Source organism: Falco rusticolus, chromosome W, assembly GCF_015220075.1.
Source record: "Falco rusticolus isolate bFalRus1 chromosome W, bFalRus1.pri, whole genome shotgun sequence".
NCBI classification, from domain to species: domain Eukaryota; kingdom Metazoa; phylum Chordata; class Aves; order Falconiformes; family Falconidae; genus Falco; species Falco rusticolus.
Window position 1 is genome coordinate 11,543,804 of NC_051209.1, and position 12,524 is coordinate 11,556,327.

Genomic DNA, 12,524 nt, shown 5'->3' on the forward strand with positions numbered 1-12,524 from the left:
CCTGGTCTATAGCTTCCAGAACTATTTCAGAATGGGTTACATAAGAGTTTCTCTCTGTTCCATTGTACAGTGATACCTATTCCAGAGATTTTTCAATAATAGAGCTTTCCCCTCTTTGTATATATTCAAGCCTTGAGGCGACCTTGCCTACATACTAACTTCTGCAATATCAGATGCCACTAAAGTGTATGAGTGCCAATGCTGTTCTGTTCCAGTATCAGCAAACACTAGGAACTAGCACATGCCTGTTCCTCAGCCCCACAACAGACTCTGCTCCAACCAGACAAGAAGCAGAGCAGCATAGGAATTTGTACACAAGGTGATACCATTCCCTCATTGAGAAGGGACTCAAGCCAATCAGAAATACAGATAGGCCAAACAGCAAGGGCTACTACCAATCAAGTCAAATTCAGTTCAAAGACCTTTGAGGAAGATTCCCCATGCAGACACTGGTATGGTTTTGACATTTTTGTTAACTGCAACAAATGAGGTTTGCTATAGGTGGCTAAAACACAATTAATCCAGCCATTACTATTATTACAGCCATTGGCTATTCTCACACAGCAAAGGTATAAATGATATGCCTAACATTAGCAACTACAAAAATTTGAGTGATAACAAACAACTTTATTGTTTTAGCAGGCTAACAACACAGAAAAAACACACCCCTCAATTCACAAAGCAGCCACAAATACATACAAACAAGCTTACCGGCAACGGAAACAGCTTTCCATTTACTTTAATACACAAACTATTAGGGTAATTATCTTCTTGAGGGCAGCTTGTCTCTGCTAGGCATAACCTATATCCCCAAAGAGAGAAAGAGTCATTTCAAGCGTCACCACAAACATCTAGACTTATCTTAGAAGTCCTTAATTGGCTAATGTAACATAACACTATGAAAAAGGTACCTTAGCTGAACTTGGACTGTGTAGTCCTTCCTGCCCACTGGCATGAAGTCCCTGTGATAAAAGGGAAAGAAAAGTACCCATGTAGAAAGCAGATCTCATATTCCAGTCACATGCAGAAAGAACTGGCACTCCTGCCCCAACATCACTAACACATAGCTCAATAAAAGAAAAATAAGAGCCAAGAACAAGTCTTACGAGTGACACCTCTGTTTAGCTACTGCAAGTTAAGCAGAACTTTAGGATCAGCATCCTCTGTCAAGAGTTTATTGTTACTATAAAGCATGATGTTGCCAGAGAGGAAGAAAACCTATGAATTCTCCTGGCTTACACCACAGGTCTTACAACAACATGAACCCAGAGACAAGATAAAAACAACTTTCCATTCCTGCAGCCAGGAAACATGCAGGGAAGAAAAGCTTACCACCTCTCTAAATAGTCACAATTACTTGGAATCAAGTAATTGTTAGCTCTTTAGTGGCATAGGATTCACCTCAACAGCACATATAGTCTGTGCACAGTAGTTCCTGAAGAAAAACAGATAAGCTTGCATATGCAGAGGGATAAACTCAGCATAACTTTAGTGAAGATTAAGTGATGCATAAAATTAATCAAAGAAAACCCATGCTTTCTCCTGGAATTAACTTTGCAAAAGTTTACCTATGCTATGTGACATGCTTACTTCTTACCTGGAAATACAGATGTTTCTGACCTGTTGAGGTGTTAAAGCAAAGTTAAAACACTTCTCTTGGAACCTCTGAATACTGCTCTGTACTGTAAAAAAAGACGACACACAAAAGAGGTTTAGCCACAGTGATTAAAGTCATCAATAAAAACAGGATCTGCAATCAAGCTTTTCCTGGAACAAGGCGTAAGTCACTTAATACAATCAAATTGTGGTTGAACTGCATGTAACTCAACAGGAAAGCAATGGAACAAATCATTCATTCAACTGTATTCAGATGGCTTAATATCACATTACACTTCAGTACTAAAGAAGCTTGGCAAGCCATGTTATAATCCTTTCTCCCAAAGGAGAAAAGTTTAAACAAACAGAACAAAACACAACACTAGACACCTGATGAAAAGAGTACCACAGAGAAGATGCGTACAATTATTTTAATGTACTACAAGACAACAGTGTGTACCAGGAGTTGTTACAGACAGCTGGAAAATTACTCAATTCAGGAACAGCTAAAACCTTTGGGGAAGAAGGGAGGGAGCACAACCCCTAATGCCAGAGAAGCCAGCTAGACTTCATGTCTGGGAATTACCCCCAGTAGTATTTGGCAAAAAAATAAAAATAAAAACTTTCATATCAGAATCCTACTTGTCTGTCAGTGACAGGAAGCAGTAATATTTTACTATTAAGGGTTCATAGTATGTACATGTTACTTTTATTTCAGGTCATGACTTCTAATTTCTCAAGTCAAAAGAAAGTAGAAAGGTAGGTTAGGCTTGTCCAACAGTTTAAAGTAACCAGCAAGAGGACAAATGCAAAAATAGCACAACTAAGCCAGACAAATTCAGAAGAGCTACACTGCCTTGTATTGATATGGAGAAATAGCATGAAATGGGGACAATGGACATCGATTGTGATTGTATATGTCTGCTCAAGGAATGTGGGTATGGTGACTAGTCATGGGTGTGGTGTTCATCACTTCGGGCATGCACGCTTGTGGAGGAGAGATCCCCCATGCATCTGCACACAACAAACATACCTACTTTATAACTTTCAAGTTAGAGTCTAATTCCGCACATCAGTATACCGTGTCATTCAGAGGTTCTCTATGCCCAGAAAGCATACACAAGAAGGGCACAGATGTGAAATAGAGCCCAGGTGGAGTGAACATGCACACAGAGTTCCTCAAACAATTCAAAACATCTACATTGTGCACATATGCATGCAGACACACACCCCCCACAGATATAGCATTTTATATTTTAAAAGAATAGTTGAGCACATGTGAAAGATCATTGAATTATCAGAGTGGGTTAAAACTAAATCTCACACCTACACCTTCCCTTGTGTTCTCATATTAGTGCAAAAGAATACCTACTCTCATCCCTTTTGAAGGGTTGTAGTGAAGCAGACTATATTCCTAGCTCTGACCTACTTGTCTGTCTTCTGAATCCTTAATTATCAAACACAAAGCTTGTTTGTTCCATGTCCCAGTCACCCAGGTCTACTAACTGGGATTATAAACTATCCATATCAGTCTAAAAATATTAAAGGAAGCCTCATTTCTAAGTTTGCTCATGAATCCATGTAAAGAGTTATCTTCAGCCATTGTTCATATCCTTCTAACATCAGAAGGGCCCACTATTTGCATATCAAGCCGTTCCTCACACATATCTAAGTTGTTGTTCTGGCCGCTGCCAACTTCAGGTACTGTACTCTGGAAGGAGTTTGAAGGTAGAGTACTCTGTTAAATCAATATTGTCTCTCTTGCCCATGTCTTAAGCGAAACCAAAAGTTACAGGATTAGATAATCCTCACTCCTATGAAAATCAGGCAACGTGCAAAGAGCCTACAGTCTTCAAGGGAAAGAGGAAATTACATGCAGCTCTAACATGGTTATATCCCTGAGGAAGCATTCTCCTTTAAAAAAAAAAGGATCACTTCCAAAGTTAAGGAAAAGAGCTGTTAGGGAAATTCCTAGCATATCAACATCACCTCTAGATATCATTGACCAGGAAACAAAAGGTAACTGCATAGCAGAAATACAATGCAGAGCACACGCTGCATTATATGGGACAGTGATTATGTGGCTGGCAACTAGTCTGGTTAATATGAACCAACAGTTGCCCCATATCACAGAACAATTCAGGGAGCTAGTTAAGTTACTCCGCTATTGCACACAGCAAATATAAGCAAGAGTTAGCCAAGACATCGTGGCACTGACAGATTATCTCTGTAAAGATGATGAGGCAGCATGAACCACAGAGCTCCAACACCAAAGCAGCTACTGTACCAATACACAGGTTTGACATTAAACTCTAACAGGGTGTCACGATGCACAAAAGGGATACCAGGCATTGTAAATAATGCTTGTTAGTAACGTTTGCTTCTTTAGGTACTGGAGGATGACCAATGATCATTATAGGCCTCACTGAGGTACAAGTCATCAGCCTAAAAGGCTCAATTATCAGTTAAGAAAAAGAAATATTTAAAAGGATGCAAACAGCTTGCAAAATGCTGAAGTGTTTCTAAGCAATATATTTTCTACCATGTAAAATAAAACAGGTTGAATTTCAAGACAGAAACCAACATTACCAAAAATAATTGAATATGTTTAGGAGTGAGGCACTTGAAGCTAAACTGAGACTTCAGGTTACTGGGAAGACCAAGGTCCACTCTAAATTTTAAAATGCAGTATGGCAACAGCTGGGAAGCTGAGAAACTGTCACTAATCCAAGTACAAGGCTGAACTTTGCTGCACAAGGTATCTATTTCAGCACCAGATGTCAGAACCTGCAGAACTGCTGCAGTGAGATAAGTGTAAAGTAACAAACCGGTGAACTTGTTCTCTTTCCTTGTTGCAACTCGCAAAGTACTGACCCTGAAATGCTTTCTCTGGTGGCCCCGACAGATGTGTCCTCACTTATACCAGGCAGAGACTTCAGGTCCAAATCTTTCAGCCAAAAGTGGAGGTTCAGACTAGATACCAGGAAGCATTTATTTACCAAGAGGGTGGTCAAACACCAGAACAGGCTTCCTAGAGGTGTGGTCAGTGCCCCAAGACTGTCAGTCTCCGAGGCATTTGGACAACGTCCTTGAATATTACTCTCTAATTTTTGGTCAGCCAGTTAGGTCATCATTGTATGTACCTTCCAATTGAACTATTCTATTTATTATTCAAAAGACAAAGGTCTTTAATCATGATATTTACAAAAGAGAATACTATTTTCTGAAGTGCAGCTTGGCACTTCTGAGGACAAACAGTGAAGAGAGGGCAAGGGCAGAGATGAGAAGGGATTTTCCCCTTCTCCCCAGCTGCAAAAAGCCACTTACATCTGGACTTTGTACTGTCAGAAGCAACACCCATTTTGTTAATCAACCTGCAGAGCTATTAAATACTTACCTAGACTTGTAGGTTTTAGGAGCACATCAAGCACATCATAAAAAGGTAGGCTTTTCAGCTGAACATCAGGATGCACGGGTGGAATTGGAGGGGATGGCTGCTGCATCTCAAAGTGGGGCTCAGTATTCTGAAGGAGCACAGAACTGACAGGCAAGGAAGGAGACTGAGGTGTGAGCGAAGTTGAAGGGAGTGGGTGAATGCCAGCAACAGCCAGGTCAGGCTTGACAGAGGAACTACTGTCCAAATTAGAACCCAGCAGGTTTATAGCTGGTAAGTCCAGAAGTCCTTCAGTTGTCCTCGGGTACCGACGCCTATAGAGTTCTTGAATTTTTATCTGAACTGCTGGGCTGCAGCCGTCCTTCAGTAAGTTCATTGCCCTCATCAGGAGGTCATGTTTCCGCCCGCTTTTATTACATCCAGCAAACCCCAACAACACTTGTAGTTCAGAAACACGAAAACTTGAAGCCATATTCTAAAAAGAAAAGAGATAAACACAGGTGAATCAACAGTACCCCAAGTAGGACTCTGAGGAGCACTATGAAGCATCTGAACCTCCATTGTTCTCATTTCACCCTCGTTACCTTAGGTACTACCCATACCCTTACCCCACACAAAAGTATAGTTAGTTTAAAACAAAGAAACTAGGTGTCCAAGATTAAGGCTGTTTAGTTGTGTTAATTTCAAGAGATTTCTAATTGCTTCCACACTCAAACAATAGCGACAACAAACCTTAATGCAACCCATGCAGCACTACCTTAAATTCACAGGCAGAAGCATAAGCTCTAACACAAAATATCTGTCTCACTTCATGAAACAAGCAAATAAATACAAAAAAATAATCAGATGAAAGATTACCACCTGTTTTCCAACACATTTAAAAAATAGTCAGGAAGCATTTAAGTTCTGCATAGTTTATTCTAAAAACATCCTTTATTTTGAGCAGCATGTTAAAACACATGGACACAGACACATCAGGTTTCACTCCTGAAAGGATGACACAGCAAGAGACACTGTTTTTAAAAACCTACATTGTTATCATACTAACAAACTGTTTAACCAACATAACTGATTCTTCCAGAAGGTCACAGAAAGCTTCCTGCCCTTCTTGTATCGTGGGGCACTAAGATCTCTTCAAAGGAAATAATACCATTAAATTGGTTATCAGAGTTAGCTATAGAAGACACTGAGCATTGAACTATGAAATTAATGAACAAAAATATTCTCATTAAAAAAATAAAAAGCCCACTATGCAACAGGAAGCAATCTTCTTACAGCTCAAGAGAGGCAGGGAGCTACTGGAGAGGGTCCAGCAGAGGCTACCAAGATGATGAGGGGTCTGGAGCATCATCTCCCTGATGAGGGAAGGCTGAGGGAGCTGGGACAGTTTAGCCTGGAGAGAAGACTGAGAGGGGATCTCAATGACTACAAATATCTTGAGGGTGAGTGTCAGGAGGATGGGGCCAGGCTCTTTTCAGTGGTGTCCAGCAGCAGGACAAGGGGCAATGGGCACAAAATGCAGCACAGGCAGTTCCATCTGAATATGAGGGAAAATTTCTTTACCTTGAGGGTGACAGCACTGGCACAGCTGCTCAGAGAGGTTGTGGAGTTTCTTTCGCTGGAGACATTCAAAACCTACCTGGACACAACTCTGTGCAACCTGCTCTAGGAGAACCTGCTTTAGCAGGGGGTTGGGCTAGATGACCTCCAGAGGTCCCTTCCAACCCTGACCATTCCAGGATTCTCCCCCCTGTTACTAAAAACTAGTAACTCAGCATAGGCACATCATCTCACATTTTTATGAGCAAGGTCTCTTCAGAGGTATAGAGTTGTCCAGAATTATTCTAAGCAACTTCATTCCTATTTGTGGGACGACTCCACCATAACAAGGAGATTAAGTTTTAAAAATGAAGTAACATCTGCCTTTAATCTGTATTGCTGTACCATACTAACTCCAGACTCAAGGACTGGCAGGTGAAGGCCCTAAAAGGCAGTATATAGTAGTAGACATCCGGGATCATAAAAGATATTTTTAAAAACAGTTCAAGAGCTCATTGTTGAGTTTTAAATGGTAGCCCAATATACAACATTTAAAGCTTCAGGCATTGATTTCAGAAAGGATACAACTCAAAACACAGTGTTTGAGTTTACCTTCCCTAATCCTTACTATACAGCTACAGAGTTTACACCCAGGTATTCTAACATGGATCTGATCTCAGCTTAAGTTTTAACACAACTATGCTACAACCATGCAGTCATCCACTAAAAAAAAAGTCTGAGCTCCCCCTGTGCCCCTAGCTGCTTGCTCCTTCTCTCCTTAATGTTGAAAAAATTGCTTTTACAGTAAGATAGATCAGAGAATTGAGCCAGATGAAAACTGAACTCAGAATCATAGAATCATTTAAGTTGGAAAAGACCTTAACGATCATTAAATGCAACTGTTAACCCAGCACTGCCAAGCCCACCACTAAACCATGTCCCTAAGTATCTAAATGTCTTTTAAAACCCTCCAGAGATAGTGACTCAGCTGCCTCCCTGGGCAGCCTGTGCCAGGGCTTGACTACCCTTTTGGTGAAGACATTTTCCTAATATCCAACCTAAACCTCCCCTGGCACAATGTGAGGCTGTTCCCTCTCGTCCTGTCGCTTGTTCCCTGGGAAAGAGCCCGACCCCCCTGGCTCCAGCCCCTCTCAGGGGGTTGTAGGGAGCCAGAAGGTCTCCCCTCAGCCCCCCCCTCTCCAGGCTGACCCCCCCCAGCCACTCCCCACAGCACTTGTGCCCCAGCCCCTTCCCCAGCCCCCTGCCCGGCTCTGGACACGCTCCAGCCCCTCAGGGTCTGTCTGGGAGCAAGGGGCCCAGAGCCCACCGCGCCATTCCAGGGGCAGCCTCACCAGTGCCGAGGGCAGGGGGAGGGTCACTTCCCTAGGATGCTGTTTGCCTCCTTGGCCACCTGGGCACAAGGCTGGCAGCACTCCCAGTCCTTTCCCACCAGGCAGCTTCCCAGCAACTCTTCCCCAAGCCTGTTGCACTGCATGGGGTTGTTCTGACCTGAGTGCAGGACCCGGTATGCTCATCAGGCACACCACACCCTTTCCTCATCATTGAGAGGACAAGGTTACCCTATTTCAGATACTGAACTTCAACATTTCCAGACAGCCAGTTTAGGTATGGTGATACTTCTATCAAGTAACTACAAGAGAACTAACCCAGCAGTCTTCCAGCTGGTAATCCCCAACATCCCATCTATACATGCACCACAGACTCAACTGCCAGTGAAAGCAGGGTCACATTGCAGCACTGAGTGGCTCACTAACTTCTGAAGAAGCAACCAACAGCATACATGACCTTAATTTCATCCCAGCAACTCCTCTCAACAGCAAAATAATACTAGAAAAGAGGAGATTAAGACAGAACTGCATCCCATTTGCAACTTCTGGAGGCTAGTTTCTGTTGCAGCACTATCAAAACTAGGTGGCTGCAACAAGGCTTTTACTACCCCATACCAGGTTAACCTCAATAGGTAGTTCCCATGCCTTGCCTCAGCACAGCCACCAATCCCCCACAAGGTTTCAAAAGTTCATCTACTGTCTGCGTTGTTTCTTCATCCTCTTCATGCCAGTCCACCTGCTTTTCTCTCTCTTCCCCCCCCCAGCTTCTTCCAGGTATCTCTTCATCCAGTGCTCCCCTTCCACACCCCTTAGAGCTATTTAACTACTTAGCAGGAACCAGCCACAGCTGCACCTTATCCACATCAGCCAACCCACCACCCCTGAAGCCAGCCCACAGCTGGATATTAATGTTAATTAACCTGCCTTCATTCCTCTATAAGTTTCTACCTGGCATTCCCCTGCCACTTTTCCTTAGTCTCACAGTGAAACAGGGTGAAGAAAAAGTGTTTCAGTATTTCATAAAAAATAGCTTGAAGTACTAAAACAGTTTCATAGTCATGCCACATAAAAGAAGTTTTGTTAGAAGATAATACTGATATGCAAGAATTTACTAAGAACTTTGTGTTGCATATATCCATAGATAGTTCCATAAGCTTGATGGCAACATCAGCTCAGCTCCTTTATTTCAGATGCTGGCAGTAAGCATGACTTTGGATTCTATAATCAGTATGTAAAGGATCATTTTATTCATTTGCAATGAGATTAAGGAAAATGTATTGTAAAATACTATTACCCTGCCTGCTAACTTCTGTACATTCCTGCAAATTAATCAAGGCGATATGTGCAGTCAATCATGCCTTGAAACAGCTAACATTTTACATGGAAATTCCACAAACTAGCATTTTGTTACAAGATTAATGTCATTTTAGTAGAAGACGCAGGCTGGCTTCAATACTGTAGTCAGCAAGATTTTAAATTGGCATCTCCATTAAAATGCTTGGTAGTACAAAAAAGCCCCAGTTTTGTTCATCAATACAAAAAAATCTTACATACGCTTTTGAAAAGTCTTGTAAAAGTGAGTTTTACTGAAAATAAAAACAAACAATGGCTTCTGCATCATTCTCCCCCTAAAGCTGATTCTATGTTCCCTTTAAGGCAACAACCACCACATGCATGAAAACACAGCTAGTCTGATCTACACGTTTAAGCTTATTACTCCATTTACTGATACATCAAAGTGAGCACTTGTTATAATCAATGAGGTTTTATGGAGGCATAACACATGCTTAGAAGCATTTATAATCATGGTGCAAGACATTACTTCCAACAAACCCCACCAGGTTATATTGCTGGAACCCCAAAATTGCAGAAGACTGCAGCCTAGCTATTAACATGCTTTTCATATCACTGAATTAAGATTAGACATGCAAGTTGTGTCATGTAAATTCCAGTTTTCTCTTAAGAGTTTTTACAGCTGCACAGCCCAATAAAAAGCTTTAACACAGAAGACCAAAGTAATTTTATTTTCAGTCTTTCTCCATGAACATAGAGTAGTTTGACAGAACTTCAAAGAAGGAAATCAGACCGGATAATTCATCGAATCGTAGAACAGTTCAGGTTGGAAGGAACCTTCAAAGTCCATCCAGTTCCACCCCCCTGCCACAGGCAGGGACACCTTCCACCAGACCAGGTGGCTCCAAGCCCCATCCAGCCTGGCCTTGGGCACTGCCAGGGATGGGGCACCCACAGCTGCTCTGGGCAGCCTGGGCCAGCACCTCACCACCCTCAGTTTCTTCCTTACATCTAAACTAAATCTCCCCTCTTCCAGTTTAAAGCCATTCCCCCTTGTCATGTTGCTACAGGCCCTGGTACAAAGCCCCCCTCCAGCTTTCCTGTCAGGCCCTTTAGGCACTGGAAGGCTGCTAGAAGGTCTCCCCAGAGCCTTCTCTTCTCCAGGCTGAACAACCCCAACCCAGCCTGCCCTCAACAGGAGAGGTGCTCTAGCCTCTGATCATCTTCATAGCCTCCTCTGGACCTGCATATCCTTCTTATATTAGGGGTCTCAGAGCTGGACACGGTACTGCAGGTAGGGTCTCACAAAAAAAAAGTGGAGGGGACAATCGCCTCCCTCAAACCACTGGTCACACATTCAAGTAATTCTATAGTGCAGAAACATTTTTTCCCCTGAAATTCATACTTGAAGGTTGTAAGAAATTTCACAGGGGTTTTTGTTTCTTAATTGTTAAACTATAGCAATCATGATTCATAAGCAGAAATATTGTTTTAAAGTATTAAGCCATAGGTGTACCTGGAATGGCATTCATTTCACAGTGATGATGATGTTAAGGAGTCCAGAAATGCTGACGCACTGCTGAAATTAAGGGTGGACACGTTTCAGAGCAAAGAGATCACAATATCTCTCAAATGAAATACGTGATTCTTCACACTCCCCCTGTCAAAGCTACCTACAATTTTAATAGTCATTGTACTTACATATATAAATGAAAGATAACCAAGAATGCCTGTTAAATTCTTGACATACATCTACAATAAGCACAAACAACTGTAGCTTCTATGGCAACCACAACTGCTCAAGTAGTGAACCCTGCACTTGAACCTGCAGAAGCAATCCAAGTCGACTCAAAAGTTATAGTCAGTCTGCACCCGAGAGCTCTGCTTCAGCCCCACTGGTTTCCATGTGTTTTATGAAGCATCTGAAGGCTATATAGGAAAGGGACATACCAAGGACCAACCCCACAAAACCTCATTCCTGGCTTTAAGCCCTCTTCTGGACACTCATAGCAGAGAAGCACATTTGTGACATCTTTTGCAATAAGTTTGCACACAGGCTGATTTATAGCAGGCTAGAAATGTGTAATACTGGTAAGAGCGAGCATCTTGTGTCTTGGGATGGTTGAAGATGTCTATGCTGACCCTAAATAGAAATATAAATGTATTCTGGAAGCTGATGTAACTATAGATAAAAATACTGCAAATCCTGGGAAAGAATGAAGACGTCACTAGTTAAATCTGTGTAAGTAGTACAGCAGAGTAAGAGCAGCTCTGAAGAGCACAACAGTTGATGCAAGCAGCATGACCATCAGGTCCTCAGCATTATAGGGATTTTTCTTTGGACTAACTCTAGCCTGGCTCCCAAATCAGGCATTAGTCTTCAGAGTTGCATGCACTCAACATAACAGTGAAATTCATAAATTAAATACTTGCGTTCATTTTATGCAAGACTCAAAACTTGACCCATTTCATTGCAGCCACATTTCTCCTTCCTCTCCCCCATCACTGTATCTCAGCACAATCATTTAAAGTTTGTTGTATCTAGAATAATTAACAATTAAGGCACCACAGTAAGCTTCACTGGTCTGAAAGAGTGGAAAGAGTGACTATGCATCTAGGAAGAACAGGGGAATTACATACAGATACAAGATAACAGTATATTATCATAGGTTATTAACAGTATTTTTCAGAGGTTATTTAATACACTCAATGTTAATTGCAACCTAAAGATCACTACATCAACAGAAACTTCAATATCTGTTCTTTCCATCATTTTAAGTTTACCCAGATCAACATACAGAATTTGATTTCTACATCAAACTCCCAAACTAGTCTGCATAAACAATCCAACATTATTAACATGGCTAAAATAAAACTGCATACAACAGTATCTGGCAATGAGCTTGACAAGGACACGTGAAAATAGCTGTTTTCTTCTTGGCTAACAATTTAACACTAAGCACTGCTCCACCTGGTAAACAGGCAAAGGCTGTTCATTCAGACTAGAAAAATAAAGGCAAGAGGAGTAGAAAGACACCAAGTCTGGTATGAACAAGAGATCCAATCACACAAGAATGAGACTTCAATTTCTGTATTTTAGTACAGTATCCAAACTGTATTGCTCTTCACATTTGAATTGCATGACTTCAGCACCAGGTGTGCAAGGGCAAAAATTAAGAGGTACTTACTTAGAGCATTCATTACACATTTTACTGGAAAATCAGTGTTTATGTCCCCCTTCCACATCAGACATATGAGCACACTTCCACCCCTTTCTCACTAAAATGAGGGGGTTTTCCACAACGGCCTCATTGAAATGGAAAACCAATTGCGTCACACAAATTAGTTTTGGC

The 12,524-nt window shown here is 41.7% G+C and overlaps 1 protein-coding gene across 2 annotated transcripts in view; it reads right to left on the minus strand.

Moving 5' to 3' along the window:
- The window catches only part of LOC119140615 (E3 SUMO-protein ligase PIAS2-like), a 32,370-nt gene extending 20,156 nt beyond the window's left edge, over nucleotides 1-12,214 (minus strand). For both annotated transcript variants that reach the window (XM_037372099.1, XM_037372098.1), the window contains exons 1-5: nucleotides 10,688-12,214; nucleotides 4,994-5,465; nucleotides 1,598-1,682; nucleotides 912-962; nucleotides 712-802 (exon numbers count right to left, since the gene is read on the minus strand). In XM_037372099.1, coding sequence (XP_037227996.1) covers nucleotides 712-802; nucleotides 912-962; nucleotides 1,598-1,682; nucleotides 4,994-5,465; nucleotides 10,688-10,699 — 711 coding nt within the window. In that variant the 5' untranslated portion in view covers nucleotides 10,700-12,214. The remainder of the gene's footprint in view (nucleotides 1-711; nucleotides 803-911; nucleotides 963-1,597; nucleotides 1,683-4,993; nucleotides 5,466-10,687) is intronic.
- Nucleotides 12,215-12,524: the final 310 nt, after the last annotated feature.